This window comes from Phascolarctos cinereus, unplaced genomic scaffold (assembly GCF_003287225.1).
Source record: "Phascolarctos cinereus isolate Bilbo 61053 unplaced genomic scaffold, phaCin_HiC Scaffold_9;HRSCAF=440, whole genome shotgun sequence".
Taxonomy (NCBI): Eukaryota; Metazoa; Chordata; class Mammalia; order Diprotodontia; family Phascolarctidae; genus Phascolarctos; species Phascolarctos cinereus.
In genome coordinates this window covers 232,644,834-232,670,476 of record NW_027556402.1, presented here as the reverse complement: position 1 = coordinate 232,670,476, position 25,643 = coordinate 232,644,834, and the positions used below count along the sequence as shown (strand labels likewise).

Here is a 25,643-nt window from a genome sequence, read left to right as displayed (position 1 = left end):
TTTTCTCCTTGTGGATTCCATTACCCATTTAATGTTTTCAATAAGTTGTTTCCATGAGGGCAGTATACAGATCATGCTTTTTCTCTTTAGAAGCAATTTCTCAATAAATAAACAAGTATCTTGGGAAAGATAGATATACTATAAAAAAAAAACATGAGGGCAACCAATTGTCATGCACAGATGAATGAACAATATACTTTTTTTTAAAGAAAACATCACATATCTGTCACACTAAATAGTACCCACAACATGGTGCCTAACAGGTCATTTTTTTTGTTTGTTGTTCAGTTGTTTCAGTTGTGTATGAATCTTCACGACCCCATTTGGGGTTTTCTCAGAAAAGATACTGGAGTGGTCTGCCATTCCTTTCTTCAGCTCATTTTACAGATGAGGAAACTGAGGCAAACAGGGTGAAGTGACTTGCCCAGGGTCACACAGCTAGGAGGTATCTAAGGCCAAATTTTAATTCAGATCTTTTTGATTCCAGGCCCTGTGCTCACTGCATCACCCCGCTGCCCAACAGGCCATATTATTGCTTGTCAAAAGTGTATTATTTTCTCAAGATAAACTGGGAGTCACCTTACTCTGTTGGCCTGACCTGATCTATAGCCAAAATCTTGGCAAAATAATTCTCTATCAATTAATTGGTCAACATTTGTTTATTAAGCACCTACTATGTGCCATACAGTTTCCTGCAAAGGGGGAGCCCCACCAGAGAGGTCTGTTTTTCCAGGCTACAACACATCAAGGTGTAGATATAAAGTGATCTTTTGTTCCATTTAATTTATTATATGATGCTAAATTTCAGGGCAGCCCTTAAAAGAAAGAACTTGACAGTGGTGGGATGGATTATTACATAAGGTCTCAGGTTGCTTTGCAAGGAATTCAGCACTAGAAACTCTATTTTGCCAAGAGTCTAAGAGATACTAAGTGATTTAAGGTTGTCCAGCAAGTTTGAGGCAAGATGTGCATGAAATCATCAGTGCTTCAAGAAATACATCATAGTCCTGCCATGATTTTTAAAAAGTAAAGATAAGAAATGCCCTGAGTAGATGGGCTTCAGGGAACTGGATCGTTGATAGGCCAAGAGCAGTATATGGCATAGTGGGAAAAGGAATGGACTTGAGTCCATGTTTGAAACCTGGCTCCTAGGCTTACTAGATTGCAATTGACCTTGACCAAATCACACTCTTCTCTAAGTCTTAACTCAGCAAGCATTTATTAAGTATCTACTATGTTCCAGGAATGGTAATAGAAGCTGAGCACACAAAGGCAAAAAAAAAAAAAAAGAAATCCTGGTGGGAATTTACATTTCCCATCAATAAAATGAGGCAATTGGGCTACATCAAGAGTTCTAAACCTGTCATCCATAGATGCTTCTGGGTATGATCACAGGAGAGAAATAAAGGGCATCCTTGTCATGAGATGTTGTTTCATTGGTTAGAAACTTAAAAGAAAAAGTCCCAGAGTTGGGTCTGTAACTGGCCCAGGATGGAGACAGAAGGAAAAAAAGGACTGAATGCTTCCCCAAGGCACTAGTATAAGACTGATAAAAGGCCATCTTATCCTTTATTTATCTGCTAAATAAGACTCATTTAGAGTAGAATTTTTTTTGCGAACAAGGCTTTAAATGACATTTGTGCTGAAAGTTTTTGTCTCAAAAGCATTGTCTGGCAAGTAGAGCAGGAACCAATTTTCTCCCTGGCATATGGCTCCCATTGGCACCATGACCCAGAAAGAGGATCTGCTTTTACAGACCCACTTTATGGATTTGGTGACTCATTTTAAGTGGGCTTGAGAAGTTTGGAAAGCCTACTTCACTTGCTCGGTGCCGTGGAAGAGGAAAAGGGAAATACGATTGATTTAGGGAGCTAAGTGCGTACCATACATGGAATGAGAATCTTCCCAGGACCAAGAAGGAGAAAAAGTCCAATAACTCTTTCTGGGAGCCCTTAGGTAACTGACCTAAGCAAGCCTATTTTCCTTCTCATCTGTATAATAGGACAAGGAAGGTTAGACAAGATGTCTTTCAAGGTCCGTTCTGGCTCTGTTTACAATCTAAACTTGACCCACAACCATGACCTACCCTGGGCGAAATGGATTCCACTAGCCTGTTAAAATAAAAATAAATATACTAATAAAAAGCACTTGCACAGGAGCCCTTTTGCTTCTCCACCCACCCCCCAAAAAAGCAAAAAATAAAAATAAAAAAATTCTGTTCCAATCTCTAAGTTGGATAGTAACTATTTACATCCTCTTTCCTTTTCATTCACTTGTTGCTTTCTCCACTGTGTTCTGAGGGTGAAGGGGCATGGGTTGATTTTTATAGACATCAACTAGCTGGGCCAGGGTTCAAAAGAACATCAGAGGAACTGGCAACCCCTTGCCTCCTACCTCAGCAAGTGGTATGTCATACATATTTAATATGAGTTTAAAGTTACCTGCAGGGCAATAGAACAGGTGGGAATTAGAACACTAATAAGTACCAAGCCTCTTAAAATTACAGTTCTAGGAGAGAGGGACTTCTTAGACCTTGGAGAGACAATACTGATATCTTCTCTGATCTCTTGTGAGATTTGTCTTGAGTCTGTCTGAGCTTATGAGTACTACTTCTAAAAAGATGCCAGGGATGGCTTTGGGTGGCCTTCTGGTCTCTACCCACAGGGAGAGCTTAGCTACTAAAGGAGAGCGGCATCAATGGTTCTGGGGACAGAAATACATACCTTTAAAGCCTTTTTTCTATTCTCTGACAAAGGCACCCTGATCAATAGACCTCCAGGGCTGGGCTTGCCAAAACAGAGTTAAATAGTTTACTAGAGATAAATAGCTTGACCCTCCAGGCAGGGCCCATGAGCCTTAACAACTTTCCAGAGGGGCAGGCTTCAAATGGGTGGGTAACCAGCACACCTTTGAAAACCTGAATCAACTAGAATGTTGGGGACAGTGTTACCATCCCTGCCTAATGAGATCCTGCCCGGTTTTACTTTGACATTTCCTTCTAATCACCCATCCCACTTCCCCTTAAACCTTCTTTGGGCATAGGGACTGTTATTTGTGAAGATTCTGAAGGTAGAAAGAGGGTGGGAGAGACTGGAGAATGTGAGAGGGGATGGAAAGGGATAGAAGGACAGAAGACAAAACGTGTATTCGTTTAACATGTCTTCGTTTAACCTAGCAGCCACCCATCACAAACCACAGCTGGTGGGAGTCCTCCAGGCAGGAACTGGTATTATCAAATTTGTACCCAACAGTGTTTGATTTTGGTAACTTGGTGTTAACTAAAAAAAAAACCAAACTAATAACAACACAAAACCCAAAGGATGAGAAAAAAAAATTTGATTAAAAAAAAAGCCAACATGACTATCAGTAGCACATTGCATCTGAGTTAGTCCCAGTTCCATGGAACGGTGATGTCCCCAACTCTCTTTTGACAAGCAGGCCTGGCTGGTCTTATACTCCAATCTTCATATCGACATTCTGCAGGTTCCGGGTTTCATCAGCTGTCATACACTCATCTTGCCCCATCTGATTATCAAATGGCTCTTTGTTCACCAGATGCACCATCTCCTGAGACTTGCTGGCATCGCCATTCAGCCCAGGGGTCTTCTTGTCATCCACTGCTCCATTACCATTGTTAATCACCAGCTTCTTCTTTTGCCCACACCTGTTCAGGAGAAAATTAACACAAGAGGAGGTCAGTGGAACTGAAGAGAGGGATTTGGGCTGGCAGCCAAGGAAGGAGGGCCACTTGTTCAACCATTTCCCAAACTTCTAATCCAATCTCAGTTACTGTCTGTGTATCGAAGCAATAAAACTACATTTTTTTTTCAAACAAAAGTCAATAATACAAGTTGCTGTTGTTTTCACTCAGTCAGATTTCCCTTTTGACCAGTTAGTCTAGATTGAAGAATTTTACCACAAATACCAAACACTGAACCTTGATAACATAGATCAGGAACTGGAAGGGATGTTAGAGGTAAGGGCAGCTGGGTGGCACAGTGGATGGAGTGCCAGACCTGGAGTCAAAAAGTCTTATCTTCCTGAGTTCAGATCCAGCCTCAGACACTTTGTAATTTTCTGAGGCAAGTCATTTAACCCTGTTTGCCTCAGTTTCCTCATCTGTAAAAAAAGCTGAAGAAGGAAATGGCAAACCACTCCAGTATCTCTGCCAAGAAAACCCCAAATGGGGTCAGGAAGAGTCAGACACAAAACTGAAATGACTGAACAACAATCCAACATCATCATTTTGCAGATTAGAAATTAAGACCCAGAAAGTGGGTCTTGCTGAGTGGCTTGCCTAAGGTGATAAATGGCAGAGCCAGAATTTGAACCTAGATCTTGTGATTCTTCAGCTGAGCATGTATTCTACTGTGCCACAGCAACTTTTGCAAAATGCTTTCACATGTTACTTCATCTGATGTTTACAACTGCCCTGTGTAAAGGAAATGACCTGAACCTTGTCCCCCTATAGCACATATCTTGTTTCCTCACTTCCCTAACTACCATGATGCAATGCTTCCTCTTTCTCATGAAAAAGAATAACATTGCCCCATGCGTATGAGGTAGATGGCATTATGTATCTGTCTTCTCCATCTGACTCTGAATCTCTCCAATTATACTTATCTGTGTATATTATATCTTTCGAGTAGAATGTAAGCCCCTTGAGGGCAAGGACTGTTTTATTTTTGTCTTTGGATCTCCAGTGCTTAGCATGATGCCTTACACTCACTAAATGATTTTTGAGTGGAATTAATTCCATTATAGAATAAGAAACTGTACTAAATGACTGCTAAGGTCCCTTTGGCTTCTAGGAATCAGGGTATCACAGGGTTCTGTATTCTACTGGCATTCAGAGAGGAGGGTAAAAAAACATCAGCACTTAGCTTAATACATGTTTGTTGACTGACTGGTACAATGGATGACTTTGGACTAGCCAGTCTCTTGAGATTTCTTCTGACTCTAGGACCAAGAACCTATGAAATTCATCTCAGATACAAGGAGAATGATGCCAAGTTCTATTAAAGCTCAAAGTGAATCCTCAACCAGTGAGCCATAATGAGAATGACTCTTAAGTGTTGACCAGAACAGGAAGACCTCAGCCAGTAGCAATGGATGGAAAATTGCCTCTGGATGGGGCTGTCCACATGATGCTTCCCTCCCATCTCAGACTTCCCAGGTGAAATCTAGCTTGGGGATCTTGGATCTCTTTGTAAAGCAAATGTGTGTCTGTGGAGGGTGTAGAGGGAGAGACAGAGAGGAAGAAAGAGATAAAGAGAGAGAGAAGGAGAGGGAAAGAGAGAGAGAAGCCTTTAAAAAAAAAGTAGCAATGGGCTGGTGGCTTTAGAATGGAGATGTGTACCTATAGACTTACACAGCCTACTCAGTTAACCACCCCTCAGTTACAATTGCAAATCTGTTCTCAATTATTAAGTACGTGTTAATTTGCAGCACCCAGGCGGCCTCATTCCCAGCAAGCTGCCCAGTATCCAGCCTATCTCTGTTTGTTGGTTGCTATGGCAAATGACTTCATTTGGAAGACAGGGAAAGAAAGAAATGGGTGGTCTTTTTTTTTTTAAATAGGCACAATAGAAACTAGGTCCTGAGTTATCCAGGCATAATGTGCAGACTCCAGCTGTTCTAACGAACCCCTGGGATGGATGTCACTGGTGAACCTAACCGTGTACTCGGAACTTCAGCTGTGACATTCCTGCACTAATATCAGCCAAGAAGGACTTACTGAAACCTGATCAGGATTGGAGACCCCATACCCTGAGGACTGGCCAACCATCTGGGGTTCAAACAATGAGAAATCTATATTTTACTTTTTAAAACTAATCTGAGGCAAAAAAAAAAGACAGTTACTTCATGCAAGATATTCTTCAAGGGAAATTATCAGTTAAAACACTCCGTCTCCATTTATTCATATCTCTCCAGGAGTGGGTTTTTTGGGGTTGTGTATGTGTATGTTTAAATCAGTTTTGCTTTCTTCTAACTGAAAGCTCTCTGAGGACAGGGCTTATCTCATATTTGTTGTAGTCATGGGATTCCCTGACACAATTTCTGACAAATAATAATAGGCAGCAGTGTAAGCGATCTAATTTAGCGTTTTAAGGTTTGCAAAGTGCTTTACAAATATTTTCTACTTTGATTCTTACAACAACCCTAGAAGGTAGGTGCTATTATTCTCCCCATTTTTCCAGTGAGTAAACTGAGGCAGGCAGTGGTTAAATGACTTGTCCAGGGTTACACAGCTAGTGAATATCTGAGGACAGATTTGAAGTCTTCCTGACTCCACTGATCCACCTAACGGCCTCATAGTAGTAGGCAATTATTAATTATTTATGGATTAGTTGATTGGTCAATTGGCTAATCAAAAATGTTTACAAAATAGTTCCCTCACCACAACCCCCACAAGTAAGTACTAAAAGCAATAGTATCCTTATTTTGTAGATGAAGAAACAGAGCTACAGAGAGGCTTCATGACTTCTCCAAGGTCACACAGCTACAACCCAAGCCTCACTCGATTTTAATCTGGCACTTTTTCCACCCCTTTCCCCAGCTTTTTTTTTTCTTTCACATTCTAAAGGCTGAACATAAGGGATGTAGCTCCTTTCATAGGTTCACGGACTTGGAGCTTAAAGGCACTTTTAAAGTTCATCTAGTCTAATCTCCTCATTTGACAGATGAGGAAACTGAGGCCCAAGGGGTTAAAGTGACTTGCCCTGGATTACATACATATTAGAGGTAGCAAAGTGGATAGGGCAATGGGCATGGAGTCAGGAAGACCAGAAAACCAGCCCCAGATATTTACTAGCTGTGTGACCCTGGGCAAGTCATTTACCTGCTGTCCGCCTCAGTTTCCTCATATGTTAAATAGAGATAATAATAGCATCTAACTCCCAGGATAAAATGAGGATAGTACTTGTAAGAAACTTTGCAAATCTTAAAGTGATATATAAATGCTAGTTTTTGTATTGTTATTATTATTGCTATTATTGTTACAAGTAGACCATCTAGCCTAGACTATCTTGGCCACTGAGAACAATTTTAACTGCTCTATACAGATGTTTGTCTATTCTTTCTCCAAAATTCTCTAGGAAAAGAGACTCAGCTATTTGTGATCATTTCACAGTCTTACACCATAGGAAAGTTCTCCCTTCTCTCTGACTTCAATAATTCCAACCACATCTGAAGTCATTTAATTTAAAAATAATACCCCTCTTGCCCACTTAAGCACCCCTTAAGAATTTCTAACAAGTAAGCAGAGAGTTCAAAATTCTTCCTTTCTTTAAAGGCAGTAGTAGCCTATGATAGATATTGAACGATTCCCCACTCCAAGAACAGAGTGAAAATGTCCAAGTGTCTTACCTTCTCCTACTGTTGACAGCAATGCAGACAGCCAGGATCAGAGCCAGTGCCAAGAGAGCTGAGAGGATAATCAGCCATTCTGGTGAGATGAGCCAAAACACACGTGTGAGTTAGGATGGGCATGAAATGAACCTCACCTCATTGAGTCTAATGAGACCTTCTATCACAGGACAGGTGTTAAGAGAGACAGATGATGCCGGAGGTTGGGACCTAGTATTTCAAAGAAGCTCTTTGTATCTATTCTCTTATCTGAAGACAAACTATACAAAGGCTTGGCTTGTCTGCTGGATTAAACTGAGCTGACAGACCATCCATTTAATTGTTCCATTGGCTGGGAGTTTTTCCAGGTCTTATAGATTTATAGATCTGAATCGATCATAGATCTATAGTAGAAGGAATCTAGGAGGTCACTTAGTCCAACCCCTGACTTAACAGTTAAGAGAAAATGACTTGCTCAAGGTCACTGACTTCCAGAGAGGTGATGAGATATACAAAATGAGATACATATTTTTGGACATGGCCAATGTAGGAGTCTTTTTTGCCTTACTACACATATTTCTTTCCTAGAAAAGAAAAAAAAATTGGGGAGGGAGAGAGAGGAAATAAATGCTTATTAAAAGTTTTGGGGTTTTTTTTGAGGCAATCGGGGTCAAGTGATTTGCCCAGGGTCACACAGTAAGTATATGAGGTTGGATTTGAATTCTGGTCCTCCTGATTCCAGGGCCAGTGCCACCTAGCTGACCCAATGCTTATTAATTAAAGAAAAAATAATATGTATGTTAGAGGTGGGATATGAACTCAGGTGCTCCAAATCTTGAGTCATTGCTCTTTCCTCATTAGAAGGTAAATTCCTTGAGAGCAGAGACTGTCTCATAATTTAGATTAATAGTCTCAGTGCCTAGCAGAATGCCTGGCACATGGTAGGTGCTTAGTAAATGCTTACTAACTGATTGATCAATTGGGAGACTTCAGCTTAATCCCAATACTGAGTGAAAATAATTATGAAAGATTTATGCTCTTGTTTTTTTTTCCCCTTAAATATATCTTTTGAGGATAGAGGAGAAGAGGGTCAAGGAAACCTATGGGAGATAGTAAAGGAGATTAGAAAAAATGGGGGGGAGGGGTAGGATTAATCTTTGTCTCTTTTTTCCCTATCTCAAGTACTGATTTGTACGTGACTCACTGAATGCCCAAGTCATTGTAAATTATTTCTCTAAACAACATATATGTTTACCACCCGTAAATCCTTGAAGGGCTCTGGCTTCTGGCAGAGTTTAGGCAAACAGACCACTGGAAGGAGTTTCAATTGCTTCCTTCGTTCCTTCCTACTAAAGCAAGAGTTCTTAACCCAAGCTACATGGCCCTCCTCAAGGGGTCCATGGATATATTTCAAGAGGTCCATGAACTTGGACAAGAAAAAAATACTTAGTACTTACTAAGCGCTAATTAAAATTTAATATGTCTTTCAAATGTGAGTGAAAAAAACAAAACAAAACAGTCAATATTCTTCTGAGAAGAAGTCTGTGGGTTTTTTCCTACTGTGAAAAGGATTTATGTCACACAAAAATCCTTAAAACCTCTTGTCCTAAAGAGACATGGTCTTGTGACCCCTGCAGTGAATATGGATTGAAATAGATCAAATTACAATTCAAGGTAAATCTTAAATTCAATTAAACCCTAATGATAAAAGCTCTCATTCGATCCTGAACCCATTAAAAATTTTGCAATTAATTCCCAACCTATCATTTGATTGTTGTAAGAAAGTTGCAGCATGGAAAGCGCCCTTCAGCAATGCAGACCAACAATTTGTCTGCTCCTTATGGTCTTAGAAAGTAGCCTATGGCTCTGAGAGGTTAAGTGATTTATTCACAGGGTCACATAGCTAGGGGGTGGCAGAGACCAAGCTTGGGTCCAGGTCCTCCCAATCCATAGCCAGCTTTCTGTGTATGCTGCCATAACGCCTCTAATTCAATACTCTAAACCTGACAACCACGTGGCTAACCACTGCAAATGCATCATTCCCCAAAAAGATCTATTCTTTCTGAATATGGGAAAACCTTGGGGTGTTAGGTAGAAATGAATAAAACTCATTCTCTGAATGGTTCCAAAAACAATCTTTTAATTTCCCACCATTCAGTGCGCCTGGACCCAGTTTACTGTAATGTTGCCAGAACAAATACATTTGTTGGAATTCAAGGCATGGGCGAATTAATTTGTCCAGAACTGGTCCCATCAATGTCTCATACAGTCTCTTGCTGGCTGGCTTATACACAGAATCACAGCTGCAGTGATGATGGCGCTAGAATGATTTTTCTGGGACTTTCGGGGATTAAATCTACTCAAAAGTCAATCTAGGCTCAATGGAGAAGGGAAGGAGTGCTTTCATCCCTCTGTACCTGGTACCCAGGAGACCGAGTGGCTTACATTATCCACAGCTTCAGGGGGAGGAATTGGGCTATCCAGCTGTACTTTGCTTCCCTCTCCCATGGATTTGAAAGTCGGTAAGAACAAGCCTTGGTGACCAGTCTGGTACAATCCTTTTCGGCTGTTCCTTCTGTGATTCATCAGGACAAAGAGGTTTTGTGAGGTTCTCTATAAGATGATTTTTTTCTTTTAAATTGAAACATACCTGGAATTTTGGGCTTCCTTTTAAGGTTGGGATTTTGTTCAGATTGACCTTGGTTTCCATCAGGGACTGGTGTTGAATATGCTAGAAAAGAAAACAAGGCATTTTACCTTGGCGCCCATAAAAATAGTCATCAGGGAATGCTTCCTTCACCATGAGCTGATCCCCAGCCATTCAGGAAAGAGCTAAACTTTCACTATTTTAGAGAGATCAAAGTAAAAATATCGATAGATTCGGGCTACACCATCTAATGTAACATCCCCTTCTGCCCCCAAGCCTAACTCTTAGCTTTGCTCTCAGTTTGACTAACACTGGCCTTTTTGAGATAGCACTCCCTCTTCCTAACAAAACATGAAAACTCTCAATTGCATCCAGGATGCTCTGGGGAACTCAGTTCTGGCTAACAGTGCTTCCTCCAATTACTGTCCTGTCCCCCCACTCAACCCCAACTCCAACCTTTCTATTTCAGTCTATTCAACGCTCAGACGTATAGTCCTAAAATGTCAGCTAGCTGACCTTAGAGGCCCGTTAATTTAACTAACCCATTTTACAGATGAGGAAACCAAGGATTCTAGAGATACCACTTGCCCAAGATCTTATAGGAAACAAGGAACAGAACTAGTTTTTGAACCCAGGTCCTTCAAAGTCCAATTTGGTGCTCATCCTTCCTACTACCATTATTTCTAATGGATAGGTAATGGATACAGGGGTAGACTTGGAGTCAGGAAGATGTCAATTCAAGTCCTGCCTAAGAAACTTAGCCTCTTTCAGCCTCAGTTTCCTTATCTGCAAAATGGGGATAATAATAGCACCTGTCTCTCAGGGATGTGGTGAAGACAAAGTGAGTAAATATGTGAAATGCTTTGCAGATTTTAAAGATTTATGTTATGTAAATATTAGCCACGATGATGGTGATTGATGACAGTGCCACTGTTCTGCTAGGGCCTCCGAGTCTTGTCATCTTTTCTGCAGCCATCCCTGTCTAAGTATCACCCTGGCCCTTCCAAATGCAGTGAATTGAACATAAGCATGAGTCCCTCTTTTATATGGTGTCTCCTCCAATGAGCTTCTTAAGAACAGTTACTGTCTTGATTTTCTGTTTATGTCCCTGGGCCTTAGAACAGTGCTTGGCACATAGTAAATGTTTTCCTGTCCTAATCTAATAAATACTTTTCCACTTTATTCCTTGGTATTTTGAAGTAGCTAGAGGGTGCCACAGGGCATAGAGCACTAGGCATTGAATCAGGAAGACCTGAGTTCAAATCCAGCTTCAGATACTAGCTGTGTGACCTAGGAAAGTCATTTAACCTCTGTGTGCCTCAGTTTCCTTACCTGTAAAATGAGGATAATAATAGCATTTACCTCCCCAGGTTATTGTGAGGATCAAATGAGATTTTTTAAAATGCTTTAAGTGCTTTTAAAGTGTGGTGCCTGGCATAGAGTAGGTGCTTAATAAACGCTTGTTTCCTGTCCTTCTTCCCTTCTTCAGAAGAGACACTAAGCCAAAAGTATGATAACATAAAAAATAGCTCAAAAATAGTGATGTCATTTTCATCCTCTTCGAGCATGAGGACAACAACTAATCCCACCAAAATACTGGCCAGTTGTTCCTTGTCTTCAACTCTCCATCTGTCCCCTTTCCATAGAGGCACGAAGGCCCCCCCCACCCATGCCTGTAATACATCTCCTCGACTCCACACTTTCTTCCATCAAGGCTCAGGTTAGTACCTCCTCCATGAAATCTTCCCTGGTCAATCAGTCAATCAAATCACTCAAACGTTTATTAAGCACCTTCTATGTGTCAGACATTGTGCTAAGTGCTGATCCCCACACAATTGTTTTCTCCTTCAGCAAAATATAAAATATAAATATATATTACACGTTATAATATATTATATTATATTATAATGTATTATGATATGATATAATATAAAATATAAAAAATAATACTTATTGGCATACATAACACATCTCCCCACCTGCCCAGTACACTACGCCCTCCTTAAGGGCAGAGACTGTGTTTGTTTTGTCTCTGTATCTCTAGATTCTAGCACTGTGTCTGGTATATAGTAGAGATTTGATAAGTACCCACTGAGCCTTCTCTTGATTTCTGAAATACCACAACTTTTCCGCTACAAGACACACAGCAAAACAGGAGATTTAAGTTACAAAGGTTTCAAATTCTTTTCCAGCTTTGATTTGTTGTGATATCAATAGCTGCCAATCTGCTTGTAGCAGCCTACAGAAACTGGCTTCATTTGAGAGGTGGGTGATTATGGGTGCAAAATGTTGTATGCATTGTCAGATGTGGTCCTTATATGGGATGGTTTTGCTTAACTTTTTTTTAATTACAAGAAAAAGTGCACTAGATTTAAAAAAAAATTGTTTGCTTGTTTTTAGATGGAAGTTATATATCCCAAGATGATGGTGCTGGAAGTAAGGGAAAAAAGCATCAGTAAAACTTATTTGCTTTCAAGAAAAAAAAGAGGAAAGTCAGTAAAATGGAGAAAACCTTCTAAGATATATCACAAAGAATTGACCCAAATCTAAGCTTCATTAATTTTGTGCCTCCTTAACTCATTCAATTTAGATGCCTTCTCCTGTAATGGATAACTATTTCACAGTATGGGAAAACTCAACAACAGTCCTCTGATGAGATACCAAGGAAAGCTACTTGGTTCCTCGTAGCTTAGATTTGGAACTAAGGGCATTTTCAGGGGCCATCTAGTTCAATCCTCCTCATCTTTCAGGTTAGAAAACTAAGACCCAGGGAGGCTTAAATGCTTTGCTGAAGGTTAAGTGTCAGGGATAGAACCTGAACCCAGATTATCTGATTTCTCTGAGTCCGGAGCCCTCAATAGATTTTACACTGTGCTATGCCCTGTGCTCCGGATATGGGCCCCAAATCTCTTCTAGCTCTAGAGGTGGGCTTCTACCTAATCTACAAGGCTATCCAAGTCAGCTAGCCCAAGTTGCTTTTACTCCCACTTTGGAAGTTTTCAAGATCATTTGCAGGTTTTCACCTGTCTGGTATACTAGAATGCTTGAAAAACCCACTGGCTCTTCCTAGACTCTCTCTGACTCAGGTTAGCCTTTGATATTTGAATGGAAGAAATTAATGGAGCCTAATCTCACCATTTTGTTTTTCAAAACAACTGCCCGTGGCAAGGAAAGATCTCTGGGTGTGTATTCAGCCTGGTGAGAGCCTAGCATTTGAACAATGGGTGCTTGCATAGAGAGAAAGGGAACAGACCTGAACAGAGAATGACTCCCACCCACCTGGCTTTCACTCAAGGCAAGAACAGAGATAAAGTAGGAGGTAAAGCGGCTGTTGCTTCATACCCAGAAAGCCAACAAAGTCTAGCTATGGGAGACCAGCTGGGGAAGCAGGTTTTCTGATCTGGAGCCCTTGACTCTGAAATTTGAGAGATAAAATCTCTCGGAGGAGAGATAATGCTGTAGTAGCAATAACTGTCTTCATTCAACTCTGAGAAAAACATGCCAAGAGATGCTGAGTTCATAGGCTTATAGATTTGGAGCTAGAAGAAACATTAGAAACTGCCTAATTTTATAGGGAGGTCTTCCCTAATATCACACAAGTAGTAAGGAACAAAACCACGACTTGAACTCAGCTCCTCTGATTCCAAAACTAGCCCCATTTCCACTTCAATTAACAGCTTTTCCACTATGTCCTGGGACCATACTTTGTAAGACCTAGGGTCCCTGTGGAAATATGAGTTATTGCTATTTGTTGTTACTGTTGCTAGCAAATGATGGAGACAGTACTCACCTGTAACAGCAGGCCAGCGAGGTTGACCAGCACGCGAGTCGTCGTGATCTGTCAAGATCAATTAATAATGACTCCGTCATTTGTACTTAAACCACCTCCTGAACCCTCCTTATTGTTTTTTTACTGGTTTCTAGGCTCATTGGAAGGAGAAAAGAGGACCCAAGGATGGTTAGTAACCATCATTCATTCCTCATCTTCCAATCCACCAGGAGAGTGGGTTTAAGTTTTATGAAAACCAAAATTTAGAAAAATCAGACAACACATCAAGAAGAGAGTATCCTTAATGGAAACCCAACCACCACCTCCCACCTCTAAGACAAACATTTTTGTCCTCAACCCATCAAAGGTTATGTGACTTAATTTGAGAAGAGGAGGGTAATGGAAGATCTGGTCTCTACTGGAAATTACCATGGAAAGAAGTCACTAGAAAAATCAATAGTGTCCGCTAGAATGATCATGTTGAAGTCAGGAAAACAAGCACTCTTTCATCAAAGGGAGGGGAAGATCCAGAAAGGTGAGCATTCACAGAGTTAAGCCTAGGGTTTAAGCCTAAGTTTAATGAATATTTGGTGAACTGAATTGAAGGTGAGGGAGTTTGGTATTTATTGCTATCACAATTAGTTGAAAACTATATTAGGAAACATAAAGATCAGGATCAAAGTTTAGTCTTTCCCACCAGTCCTCCAGAATCAATACTTTAATAATCAACATAATAGAGAAATCTGAAAGCATTCCATCACCAATAGCTCTGAGACAGAGATTGGTACATGGATTGCAAGAATCAGAATCTTTGGTCCAAAGTATTTGGGGATATCAGCAACAACTCCATAGGCTACATTTCCCAACATCATATTAGAAATATTGCTTAATCATAAAGTTAGGACCCTCAGAGAACAGCTACATGCTGTGTCATCCTAGTACATGGCAAATTTCTTGAAGGATCCCCCCCCCCCTTTTCTTGGTTTCCGTGGTGCCTTAAACATAGTAATTAATCAACAAACATTTATTTAGTCCCTGCTCTTTGACAGAGAAGGTGCCATTCTGCACTGAACTTTCCAACATTAATGAAATCGTAGGTCTATGAATATTTTTTAATGGACCAGGCACTATACCAGATGCTGGGGTTACTAAGACAAAAGTGAATTGTTCCCAAATAATTAATATCTACTAGGTGTATTGGAGAAGACAAGTGGGTTCATAAAATGGCTATTGATTTCTCTTCTGGCACAGTGCCTGGCACATAGTAGGTGCTGAAGAAATATCTAGCTGATTCACTAGTTGTCAATATGACTCATATGGCAGCCCTACCCTGTTTGTATGTCTAGTGAAATGTGAGAATGGATGTACTTACTTCCATATATAGATATGTGTATATATATATATATATATATATATACATATACATATATATATATATATATATATACACATATATGTATACGTATACATATATATATATATATAATATATATATATATATATATATACCCATACGTATATATCTTTATATATAATGTGTCTGTGTATGTTATTTACCTTGATAGACTATAAGTTTACTGAGGACAGGGGCTATTTCATTTTTGTTTTTGAATCCGGAGTACCTAGGACAGTGCCTGGCACATAATAAATGCTTAATAAATATTTGTTGATTGATTTACATCCCAGTATCTAGGAAAGTGCTTGGCACACAGCAGGTACTTAATAAGTCCTTGTTGACTGACAGATGGGCTTTATCATTTTGAAGAAGATCAAGTTTCCATTGTATCTTGGGGTCAAATTGTCACAAAGAACATCATCACTATAGTTGCTCACATCCATTCAGCATTGGTCAAATCTATTAAAACTTAAAATTCATGGAAATGTGGACACTAACATCACAGCTTCCCTACCTCTCTCCCTCAAAAAAATAAAAACAAAAACAAAAAACACCTTTATAGTACAAAGAAGAACAAACCAGGGGAAGAGGTGGGTTTTGCATGAGAGTGATTTTGAGCGCCACCCATGATCCAGAATTCAAGGCTTTGTAAACAATTTTTCTATATAAAATTATGGAAATTCTGCTCATACCACTCTAAAACACATTGGTTAATAATTTTGGTTGGGTAACAATGGGAATATGTGAACATCAAGTTTATGAATATGTATTCTATCTGGTAACAACCCCACCGTACTGGTTGTGCATTTGTAACTATTTAAACGATCATTTAAAAATGTGAACTAACATACAAATTGCCAAATTACCACACCCCTCCCCCCCAAAATAAGAGAAACCCAGTTCTCTGGCTGGCTATAGAGAATGTCAGTTAATTAATTCCATGTGCTTTTAGACCATTTCTCCAGGTGAATTTCCCAAAATAATAACCATTACAAAAGGTCACAGTAACTTTTTTTTTTTTAACAGAAGGAATATCGAACAGTGTTAGGACAAGGGACTCAATATGAATTCTGACTTGTTTTGGCGGTTCACCTTGTCTTATGGGTAGAGGCTGTTAACTAACCAGTTGGTCAATAAACATATATTGAACATCAACTCTGTTTTAGTCAAAGTGCAAGGTTCTAAGGATAGAAAGACAAAAGTGAATCAGTCCGTGCCCTAATGGAGGTAAATTGTAACCCTGATTGAGTGATCAAAGGTTTGGTGAGAATTTCACCTAGTATTAGGAGAGGCTAGGTAATTTCTTAATATCAAATCTACTTTCACACTTTCATTCTCCTTTTCTTCAGAAAAGGACTTGCACCTGGATCGATCCACAGGGTTTGAACAAGAGGTTAAAACCACTTTTTTTTCCCCATCAAGGCAGCTGAGGTAAAAACCTGTGATTAGTAAGACACAACACAGAGATATATTCAGAAATGCTCATGAGGTTCACCATCACCAAATGAGATTGGCTCACCAAAGAATACTAGTGATCTAATTGCCACAACCAAAGGGAAGAGTCTTTGGAGATTGAACCATGGTTACGTGCAGAGTAAAGTCAGAAAGAACCATAAGAAGGTGGGGAGTGTGGATCACAGAGTCAACACAAAGACAACAAAATGGGTATCACCAGATCAAGAAAGGAGATCTTGTGTGGATGAACTGACTGGTGATCAACTGAATCATGCATTTCCATGGAGCTTTCCAGAGAACCGCACCTCACCAACCACACTGTGAAGTCAGTGGCATGAGGGCTATGACTCCCTTTTTATAGAAGAGGAAATTGAGGCTTGATAGAAGTTAAGATACTTAACAGCAGCACCTCTAGTAAGGATTTGAAGTGCCTCAGTTCAAATCTAAGAAAACAGAAGGTATAAAAAGTCTTTCTCTGATCACACAAAGTTTAATCATGGTCTAAAGAGACATAACATCTTTCCCAACCATTATAAGCAGGGTTCTTAGAGCACAGCCCTTTACCTTGGGACCATGAACCGCGTATATCTATCTATATCTATATCTATATCTATATCTATATCTATATCTATATCTATATCTATATCTACATATAGATATAGATATAGATATAGATATAGATATAGATATAGATATAGATATAGATATAGATATAGATATATACACATATATGCATACATCTTTACAGATATAAATATATATATATATACATTTATTTACAACTGTATTTCAATATAATTGGTTTTCTTTGTAATCATGTGTTTTGTTTTATGAATTTTAAAACATTCTGAGAAGGGACCCACAGGTTTGATGAGTCTCTCATAAGACTCCATGACACAAAAAAAGGTTAAGAGAACAGCTAAAGGAAAAGCAAATGGGATAAAATAACCTAATTACCTGAAGGGACCCGCGTATTATCAGGAATAAAACTTTCTGAAACAGTAGGTTTAGTAACTCCTGGTAACCCAGTAGTCACGGGGGTCACTGAGGAATGGGCTGTGTTCTCATTTTTGCCTGGGAAATGAATGAAGGAATCTTCAACAGGAGTGGTTGAGTCTTCAGGAAGGCTTCCATATTCTAATCCATCATCTCCATCTGCTGCAAGGTGGAATCAATTGTAACCCCAACGTCTGCAAGACCGCTACCCCGTGCACAAAATTCTTGAGTTCTGGTATCGAACTTTTTAAAAGTCATTGACAAGGCAACAAAGGGCCAGAGAGCAAATGGCCTTCCAGGATCAATATTTTATAATGAGCATCTCGGCCAATGCTAAGTAGATGGGATTTGGGTGAGCACAAATACAGTTAGGTCCATAGTGGGTTTATCAGGATCAGCAGGAGAATTAGCTGCATCCTCTTGCCTGTGTTGTTCGAGGATCATTTAATTTGCTGGAGCTTTGACCCATGAACCAGGTAAAGCACCACATCTATCATTATCTAGTTCACAACTGATTTCTATTTCAGTATTCTTTTAATGAGGGACAGGTAGGTGGATAAAGGATTGGGCCTGGAGTCAGGAAGACTCATCTTCCTGAGTTCAAATCTGGCCTCAGACACTTTCTAGCTGTGTGACCCTGAGCAAATCATTTAACTCTGTTTGCCTCAGTTTCCTCATCTGTAAAATGAGCTGGAGAAAGAAATAGCAAACCATTCCAGTATCTTTGCCCCAACCCCCCCAAAAAAACCCAACACCAAATGGGGTCATGAAGAGTCAGACATAACTGAACAACAAATCCTTTTAATAAAGCTGAGGGAGAATACATGAAGAATTTGTGACTTCATCAAGATGGGAAACTTCCTTTATGGAATTTTCTCCACCAAAGCAAATCACATCCCATTTTGAACTTAGGAAAATAGTCCTAAGGACTTAGCTGAGGCACATAGATGCTAAGTAACTGCCCAGGGTATCACAGCTATAAGTGATTTGAAATCAGGTCTTCCTGGTTCCATGCCCAGTACTATAATCATTATGCCACATTGCCTCTTATTTAAGAGTGGACATAGTACAGTATCAAAAAAGCAACCTCGTGTTGAATGCCTTTCTGCACCTGAATACAAAACATGGAGGACTGTCAGAATCCAGTGTTGCTGATCAAATTGTTCTACCCTTTGCCATGAAGGCATATTTTTGAGCCACAGGCTATTGTCATTTTAGATTTATGACCCATGAAGACAAACACAGCTAGAATACAGATCATGTTGGGAACCAGAAAGAGGCGATTCATTTAAGAGACAGAAAAAATATATATAATTCTGACTTTGAGATCATTCTGAAAGAGGGATAAATCATTTACTATGGCAAAAATTACATCATTGATGTGAGAGTTTAAGGGGGAGGGGGGAATCAACCCTTGCATTTAAGAGAAATATTTGATCAAGAAGACAATAAGCAGAAAAAGCAGAGAACCATCACCAGAAGCACCTCCATCACTAAAGACCTCCAGCTCCCATAGCAATATGGGGGCCAGCTGATTATGCTGGCTCCTCCATCCACCACAGCCAGTACTCATGCTTTCTACTGATCAATAGCTGAAGCCAACATAATGAATTTACTGAGTGAAGCCATTAGAAGTTGCCATCCTTACTGAGAGACGTTGGAGAAGGAGCTGGGGAATGCTTGTGGCCGTCTTCCAAACCTGTATGCGGTCTGGAGGTGCTCTGAGGGTGATTGTGTTCTGCTAGGATAAGGAATCCAGAGTCAATTGGAAACTTTGGGTGTGCATTAGACCTCTCATTTCCCCAAAGTGACCACTTAATTTTTCAACATTGAAAAGTTTTAGAGTGAGTTGTACCCTCACCCCCACCCCCCAAGTCATATCATCTGCCCTGAATTGGCCCTGGCCCTGGTCACAGAAAACACACAGGAAAACCAACCACCAAGGAAAACAGGAAAGGAACCCATAGTATTGTGAAACACAGTTGCTGCCAACAGTCAAGAAGGCTTTGCTGCTATTCAGGAAACGTGATTGTAATGGATACAAACTCCCATGGCAGTCATACATGCCAGATAACCACAGCAGAGGAAGAGGACCAGCTAGAGGAACCAGCTTATGGGAACTCCAGGTGGATTTAATTCACAGAAACGCGTGGTTCAGGCACCTCCCTCCACCGCCTCCAGCCCCATTCCATCAAGCAGTTGCCAGTTGGCTCTTTCCTTATGTTTCAGATCTTAGCCCTGGATGTGGACTCTCTGGGCTTACATGAAGACACCATTCACAGGATCAAAGACAAGACCCTTATCTGTGTATATCCATTTCAGGTTAGGATCGCAGACTATATCTGAAATAGCTTTGAGAGTCTGAGACCAATTTCTTTGTGCTTCTCTGTGAAAGGTACTGGTCCTTACTACCTGTGCAACCCTGGACAAGTCATTTAACTTCTGTTTGCCTCAGTTTCCTTATCCATAATATATGGATAACAATAGCTCCTACCTCCCAGGTTTGCTATAAAGATAATAAGGTAATATTTGGAAAGCTCTTCAAACCTTAAAGTGCTATATAAATGCTAGTCATTATTATTATTATATCATCATCAATATCCTAAGCCACAAGGCATATGAAATTTGAAAAAATTCAATAACACTCCTGTCTTCTGCTCCCACTCTTCTCCCCTTTCCCTCTCCTCTCTTCTCTCTCTTCTTGCTCTTCTGTCTTCCTACTATATGCCAGGAACTCTTCGAGGTACTGGAGATACAAAGACAAAAAGGAAAACAGTCCCTGCCCGTAAGAAGCTTACATTCTATTGAAATTTACTCGAAATTTCTAGACAGAATAGGTACACATGGCCTAACAAGAAAGTTAATGCCAATTATTCAAATTGTAAAAGTGGCTTTGGTCTGGATTTTCCCTTATCTTAAGGGGATGACCTTAGAAACCTGAAAAATGTTCCTGAAATGAAACCCAAAATGAAGGCTCTCATTCATAAGACATGACCATCATTTTACCTGCATTAGCGCAGGGGCTGAAAGGAAAGGCATTCCATATGAATGACTCTCTAAACTAGCTTTGGATTCAAGTAGAACATAAACTCCTTGGCGCAGGGTGTGTTTCCTGATTTATTAAATATTACTCCCCTTCACCCATTCTGTGTTCCAGATAATTTGGCTGACTGCTATTTCCCAAACTTGGCATTACATTTCCAGGCTCCTGTGTCTTTCCATAGACTATCCACCATGCCTAGAATGCACTCCCTGCTCACCTTGGCATCTTGGTATCATTCAAAAATCAGTTCACACATCACTTCTTTTAAGAGTAAGCCTTTCCTCATCCCCTCTGTGTCAGTACACATTCCTTCCTCAAATAATCATCCATGGATTTATTTGTGAAAATGTAATATCTCCCTCTTCCCCCTAACCTTCAGTAGGATTTAAGCTGCTTGAGGAAGGAAGGGAAGGAAAGGTTTTTCCTTTGTCCTTGTATTCTCAGTATTCAGCATGGTGCCTGGCTTCCTGCCAGACTCGGTTGAAATCCCACCTTTTACATGAGAACTTTCCCAGTCCCCGCCCCCACAGTACCTTTGGGGGATTACCTCCCATCTACTCTGTATACACCTTGTATATATTTACTTATTTTCATGCTGGTTTCCCCTATTTGAATGTAAGTTCATCGAGGTGAAGGGGGGGATATTTTTTGCCTTTCTTTGTATTCCCAGAACTTATCGTAGTGCTTGACATAAAATAAGTATTTACAAAAGGTCTGTTTGCCTAGTTGACTCCCTGGCACACAGTAGGTATTTAATGAATGTTTGTTGGATTGGATTTCTCAATAAATGTTTATTGAATTGAATGATTTTTTTTTTCATCGTTCTGTCAGTGAATTCTGAATGAGTTTGGGTGGGGTTCTTGGACTGTGTCTATAACTGCAAAATGACAATGAGGCAAGTTTGGCTCTACACAGAAGTTTGATGGTAGATAATGTTGGGTGATTTACTTTCCTTGGATTTTGTTCATTTCCATGACCTTGACTTTTAGTCACCAAATAATAACACCTGGTGATCTTCCTCCCTTGGACACTGGGTTGATTATCTATTACCTTCCCTTCAAAAAAGGCATCAATACCTGCCTCTTCTCCATTTGAGGAATTTCTAATTTTTTTTGAGGAATTATATCTAGCACATAAGGGTGATTGACAGTTATTATGGATAGAGACTGGCCTTGGGGTCAGAAAGACCTGAGGTTAGGTCCTCCTCAAATAGCTTTGGATGAATAATGGTAGGCAGGTCCCTTAATGTTTCAGTATGCCCCAGGCAACACTCTAAAACCCTGAGATACAAATCTACATTGCTGGAAGCCACACCAAGAGTTCTCTACACAGATGAAATCACAGGTCTAGACCCCAAAGAAAATGGGAGTAAGCAGGTGAAAATACTTGAAAACCATTTTCAAAATCCACTTTCTTCACAGAGAAGCCAGTCCTTAGAGAATTAAGACATGCATTGGAATATTCCCAGATTATTCACACAAAGTCATTGATTCTAGAGTATACAGAATATGACAGAAAAACAATCCTAATCCACTAAAAGCAAAGTAGACAGCAGAAGCATCCACCAAATTCAAGCCAACAACATGCAAAACTGAATGCCTCTCCCAGCAGTAAGGCTGCCAGATTGCTTCATTCCTCTACCATCACCCAACAACAAGCAAACCTGAACAAGAGCTGAAGCAGGAAGACTGGCTGCTGAGACGGGAAGAGGGATTGGAGGCCGTTATCCTTACCAGTGGCCATCGGAGGATAATGTGTGGTGCCTTTGTCTTCTAGCCACCCTTCCTTGGGATCTGCGGTTGAGTGGTGAGGTGCTGTATCTGGAGGGGTTAATTAAGCATTAACAATCTGTTTCCTGAACATTTATTTCCAAATCTTTTGTGGCTCTGATCTATTTTTGTTTTTCTACATACATATATTGATTATCCCTTTATACAACTTTTTCTGACAGTTCTAAACATGGGTATAAAAGGCATCCAGTAGCTTGTGAAAGAAATAGGACCTTGTAAATTATCGTAGGTGCACCCAGAGAAATGAGATTCACCAAGACTTCAAAAACAACAATAGCCTGGTGCAAAATCTAACAGTAACTAAGAGAACACCACAATAAATTTCATATGGAAAGCATAGAGTGGGTCTTGAAGGAAAGCAAGGTCAGTCCACAAATTCCATCAACATCGACATTGGTTGTATGAAGGTCATTTTAAGAAACTGGCAATAGTTAGGAGGGAGAGGAACTAGAGAGGAAGGCATGATAAATGTCTTCAATAATTTGAAAAGCTATTCTGTGGAAGATGGATCAGATCTGCTTACCAAAAAAAGGCAGAAGTGGGACAGATGTGTAGAAGTGATAGGAAGACGGATTTCAGGTTGATACAAGGGAGGATTTTCAGACAGAAGCCTTCCAGGGAAGGCTGGAGAATCATTTGTCAGAGATATTAAAGAGAGACCATGGGATTATTGGATCATCATTTTAGAGTTCAATGCGGCCTCAGAGGTCATATGGTCTCACCTCCTCATTTTACAGATGAAGAAACTGAAGGCCAGAGAAGTTAAGTACTTGAACTAAATCATATGGGTGGTGTCATTTGGCCTCTTTGGTCTCTGAGACCCTGGCTACCTCTGAGATTCTTTGACTCACAGCTCAGACTAGTTATAAAGTTATCACCTCTTCTGAATTTAGAAGTTAGTCATTTCCAAATTGCTTTAAATACAATCATTGAGGCTACCTACAAGTGTCTGCATTGAAGTCATTTACTTAAGACTTGAAGGAAAAACTCAAGATCTCCCTCATAACCCATTAAATGTGGCTCCAAGCAAGAGCTCAATTAACCCTAACTCGAAAACCAAAAATCAAGAAAGAATGCCCTACCAAAGGGAGGTCTAGGTCCCAGAAGGAAACCTGCCTAGAAAGGTAAATTTCTACAGACAAGTCTTATCAGAGACCACAATCTAAACAGAAGCCTTACTATTGGAGGATTTAGAACTGTAAGGAATTTAAGAGGTCATTTAATCTAATCCCTGAATTTTACAGATTAAAAAAAAAACCCAGAGATGAAATCTCACAGACTTGGAATTTAAATCCAGGTTCTCTCATCCACTGATACATTGATTATATCCACTGGGCAACTCTCTTTCTCTTACAAAAGACAAAGTCAATAGGAGGATCATAATTATAGAACTGACTAGGATCTTAAGGAATCTTCTAGTGTTGCCCTCTGATTTTTTTAGATGAGGAAAGTAAGGTCAAGAGAGGTACAGTGCCTTGCATGAATTCATATAGCTTGTGAGTCTCAGAGTTGGGATCTGAATGCAGATTCTGTCATGCCAAATCTAATTTCCCCATTATCCTAGTACCTGGCAGGTAGAGATAGCATGCTTTCTCTGGTCTACATTTGCTAGTAATAGTAGGATGTATAAGGATTGGAAGGACCAAATGGGAAATTACTTAATAGCTAAAAGAAAAAAAAAGTTTCCATTTTTATGCTGTGTAGGTATGCCTTACTTTATTATTATATTATTATTTATGGTAATAATATCTAGAATTTTAAGGCTTTCAAAACACTTCATAAATTTCCTTTCATTTTATCCTCACAATAGCCCTGGGAGGTAGGTGCTATTATTATCCCCATTTTACAGATGAGGAAACTGAGGCAGACAGAGGTTAAGTGACTTGCCCAGGGTCACACATCTAGTATCTGAGGAACTTGGGTCTTCCAGATTCTAAGCCCAGTTGTTGACATCTTTACAGAGAAGTCTGGCAGGGAAGAGAGAAGAGAGATGGACAGAAGTCAAGGGAAATCATTTTTCTTAGGATTGAAGAGACTTGAACATATCAGTAGAAAAATGGGAAGGAACTAGTGGAAAGAGTGTGACTGAAGATTCATGGGATAAAGGGGATTTGTAGCAACAAGATCCAGAAGGTGAGAGGGAATGGGATAGAAAGTACAGGTATAAAATTAAGCATAAATAATTTCTTCCAAAGACAGGCATGAAGAGTGGGTAGTGATACCGAGAAGTGTGGAGAAATGAAAACTAGTTGCAGGAGCCCTATCAGGTGACTTCAGTCTTCTCAATGAAGTGGAAATTGTCATCTATGTGGGAGTTGGGGGTTCAATTAAAAGCTCGAGGATAGAAAAGATTTAGAACCCACCAATACTCAATACGACTATACATCTTGGAGTGTATTCCAACACTCTGTGTGTGTGTATGTGTATGTGTGTATGTAAGTATGTATGTATATGTGTGTATGTATGTATGTATGTATACATCATATCTGCCTTCAAAAATTATGATTTCTTCCTCAATATTGGGATACAGAGCTCTTGTCAATTTGTAACATGCTCGCTGCAAATTGACAGTTTTCATCCCCATATTGTTAGTTATGGCCTAATTACCTGTTTGGAATTTTTCATTTCTGGAATCAAAACCTCCTGGAAAGATAACTTCAGTAACTCCGGATGTCACAGTACTCATAGGGGTAGAAGGTGGACTGAGGGGTAGTTCCTCATTAAAATCTGAGAAAAAAGAGGTACCACCTCCCATTGGATCATGGGTAGATGTTTCAGTATGTTTTCCATCTGTCATGAGGTGAGAATTAATTATGATTACAAAAATAGGTAAGAGTGTCATCATTATCTTATGTTCTTGTAAAGAAAAACAAGTCTGTTCTTGTATCTTGCATTTGCATTGTTTGTGAGATGCAAGACGGAAACGTATTGAAGAAAACTAGAGCCATATTTTGCATGACAGGTGCCCAAATCAGAGCATTTATCCTTTTGAAATGTCAATTTCAAATGAGAGGCGGAGCAATAAATAAAAAGAGGGTGAGGGAACTGGAGCTTTGTCCCATGGTGCTGACTGCAGACTGCAATAGGATTGTTTACAATCCTTCTGCAGTGTAGAACTAGAGAATTTAGCAATCATTGAGCAATAATAATTAGTGAAATAGTAAGCTACCAGATGTCAAGCTGAGCTGCTTCCTGTCTCC

General features: G+C 39.8%; 1 protein-coding gene across 16 annotated transcripts in view; it reads right to left on the bottom strand.

Annotated features, from left to right (window-relative positions):
* The window catches only part of CD44 (CD44 molecule (IN blood group)), an 86,959-nt gene continuing 61,316 nt past the window's right edge, over nucleotides 1-25,643 (bottom strand). For 5 of the 16 annotated variants that reach the window (XM_020963855.2, XM_020963857.2, XM_020963858.2 and 2 more), the window contains 7 exons: nucleotides 22,387-22,473; nucleotides 19,259-19,351; nucleotides 17,572-17,772; nucleotides 13,785-13,832; nucleotides 9,998-10,078; nucleotides 7,369-7,447; nucleotides 1-3,664 (listed from right to left, as the gene is read on the bottom strand). In XM_020963855.2, the coding sequence (XP_020819514.1) occupies nucleotides 3,451-3,664; nucleotides 7,369-7,447; nucleotides 9,998-10,078; nucleotides 13,785-13,832; nucleotides 17,572-17,772; nucleotides 19,259-19,351; nucleotides 22,387-22,473 (803 nt within the window). In that variant the 3' untranslated portion in view covers nucleotides 1-3,450. Of the gene's footprint in view, nucleotides 3,665-7,368; nucleotides 7,448-9,997; nucleotides 10,079-13,784; nucleotides 13,833-17,571; nucleotides 17,773-19,258; nucleotides 19,352-22,386; nucleotides 22,474-25,050; nucleotides 25,234-25,643 lie in introns of all 16 variants that reach the window. The other 11 variants (XM_020963845.2, XM_020963847.2, XM_020963851.2 and 8 more) reach the window with 8 other exon arrangements.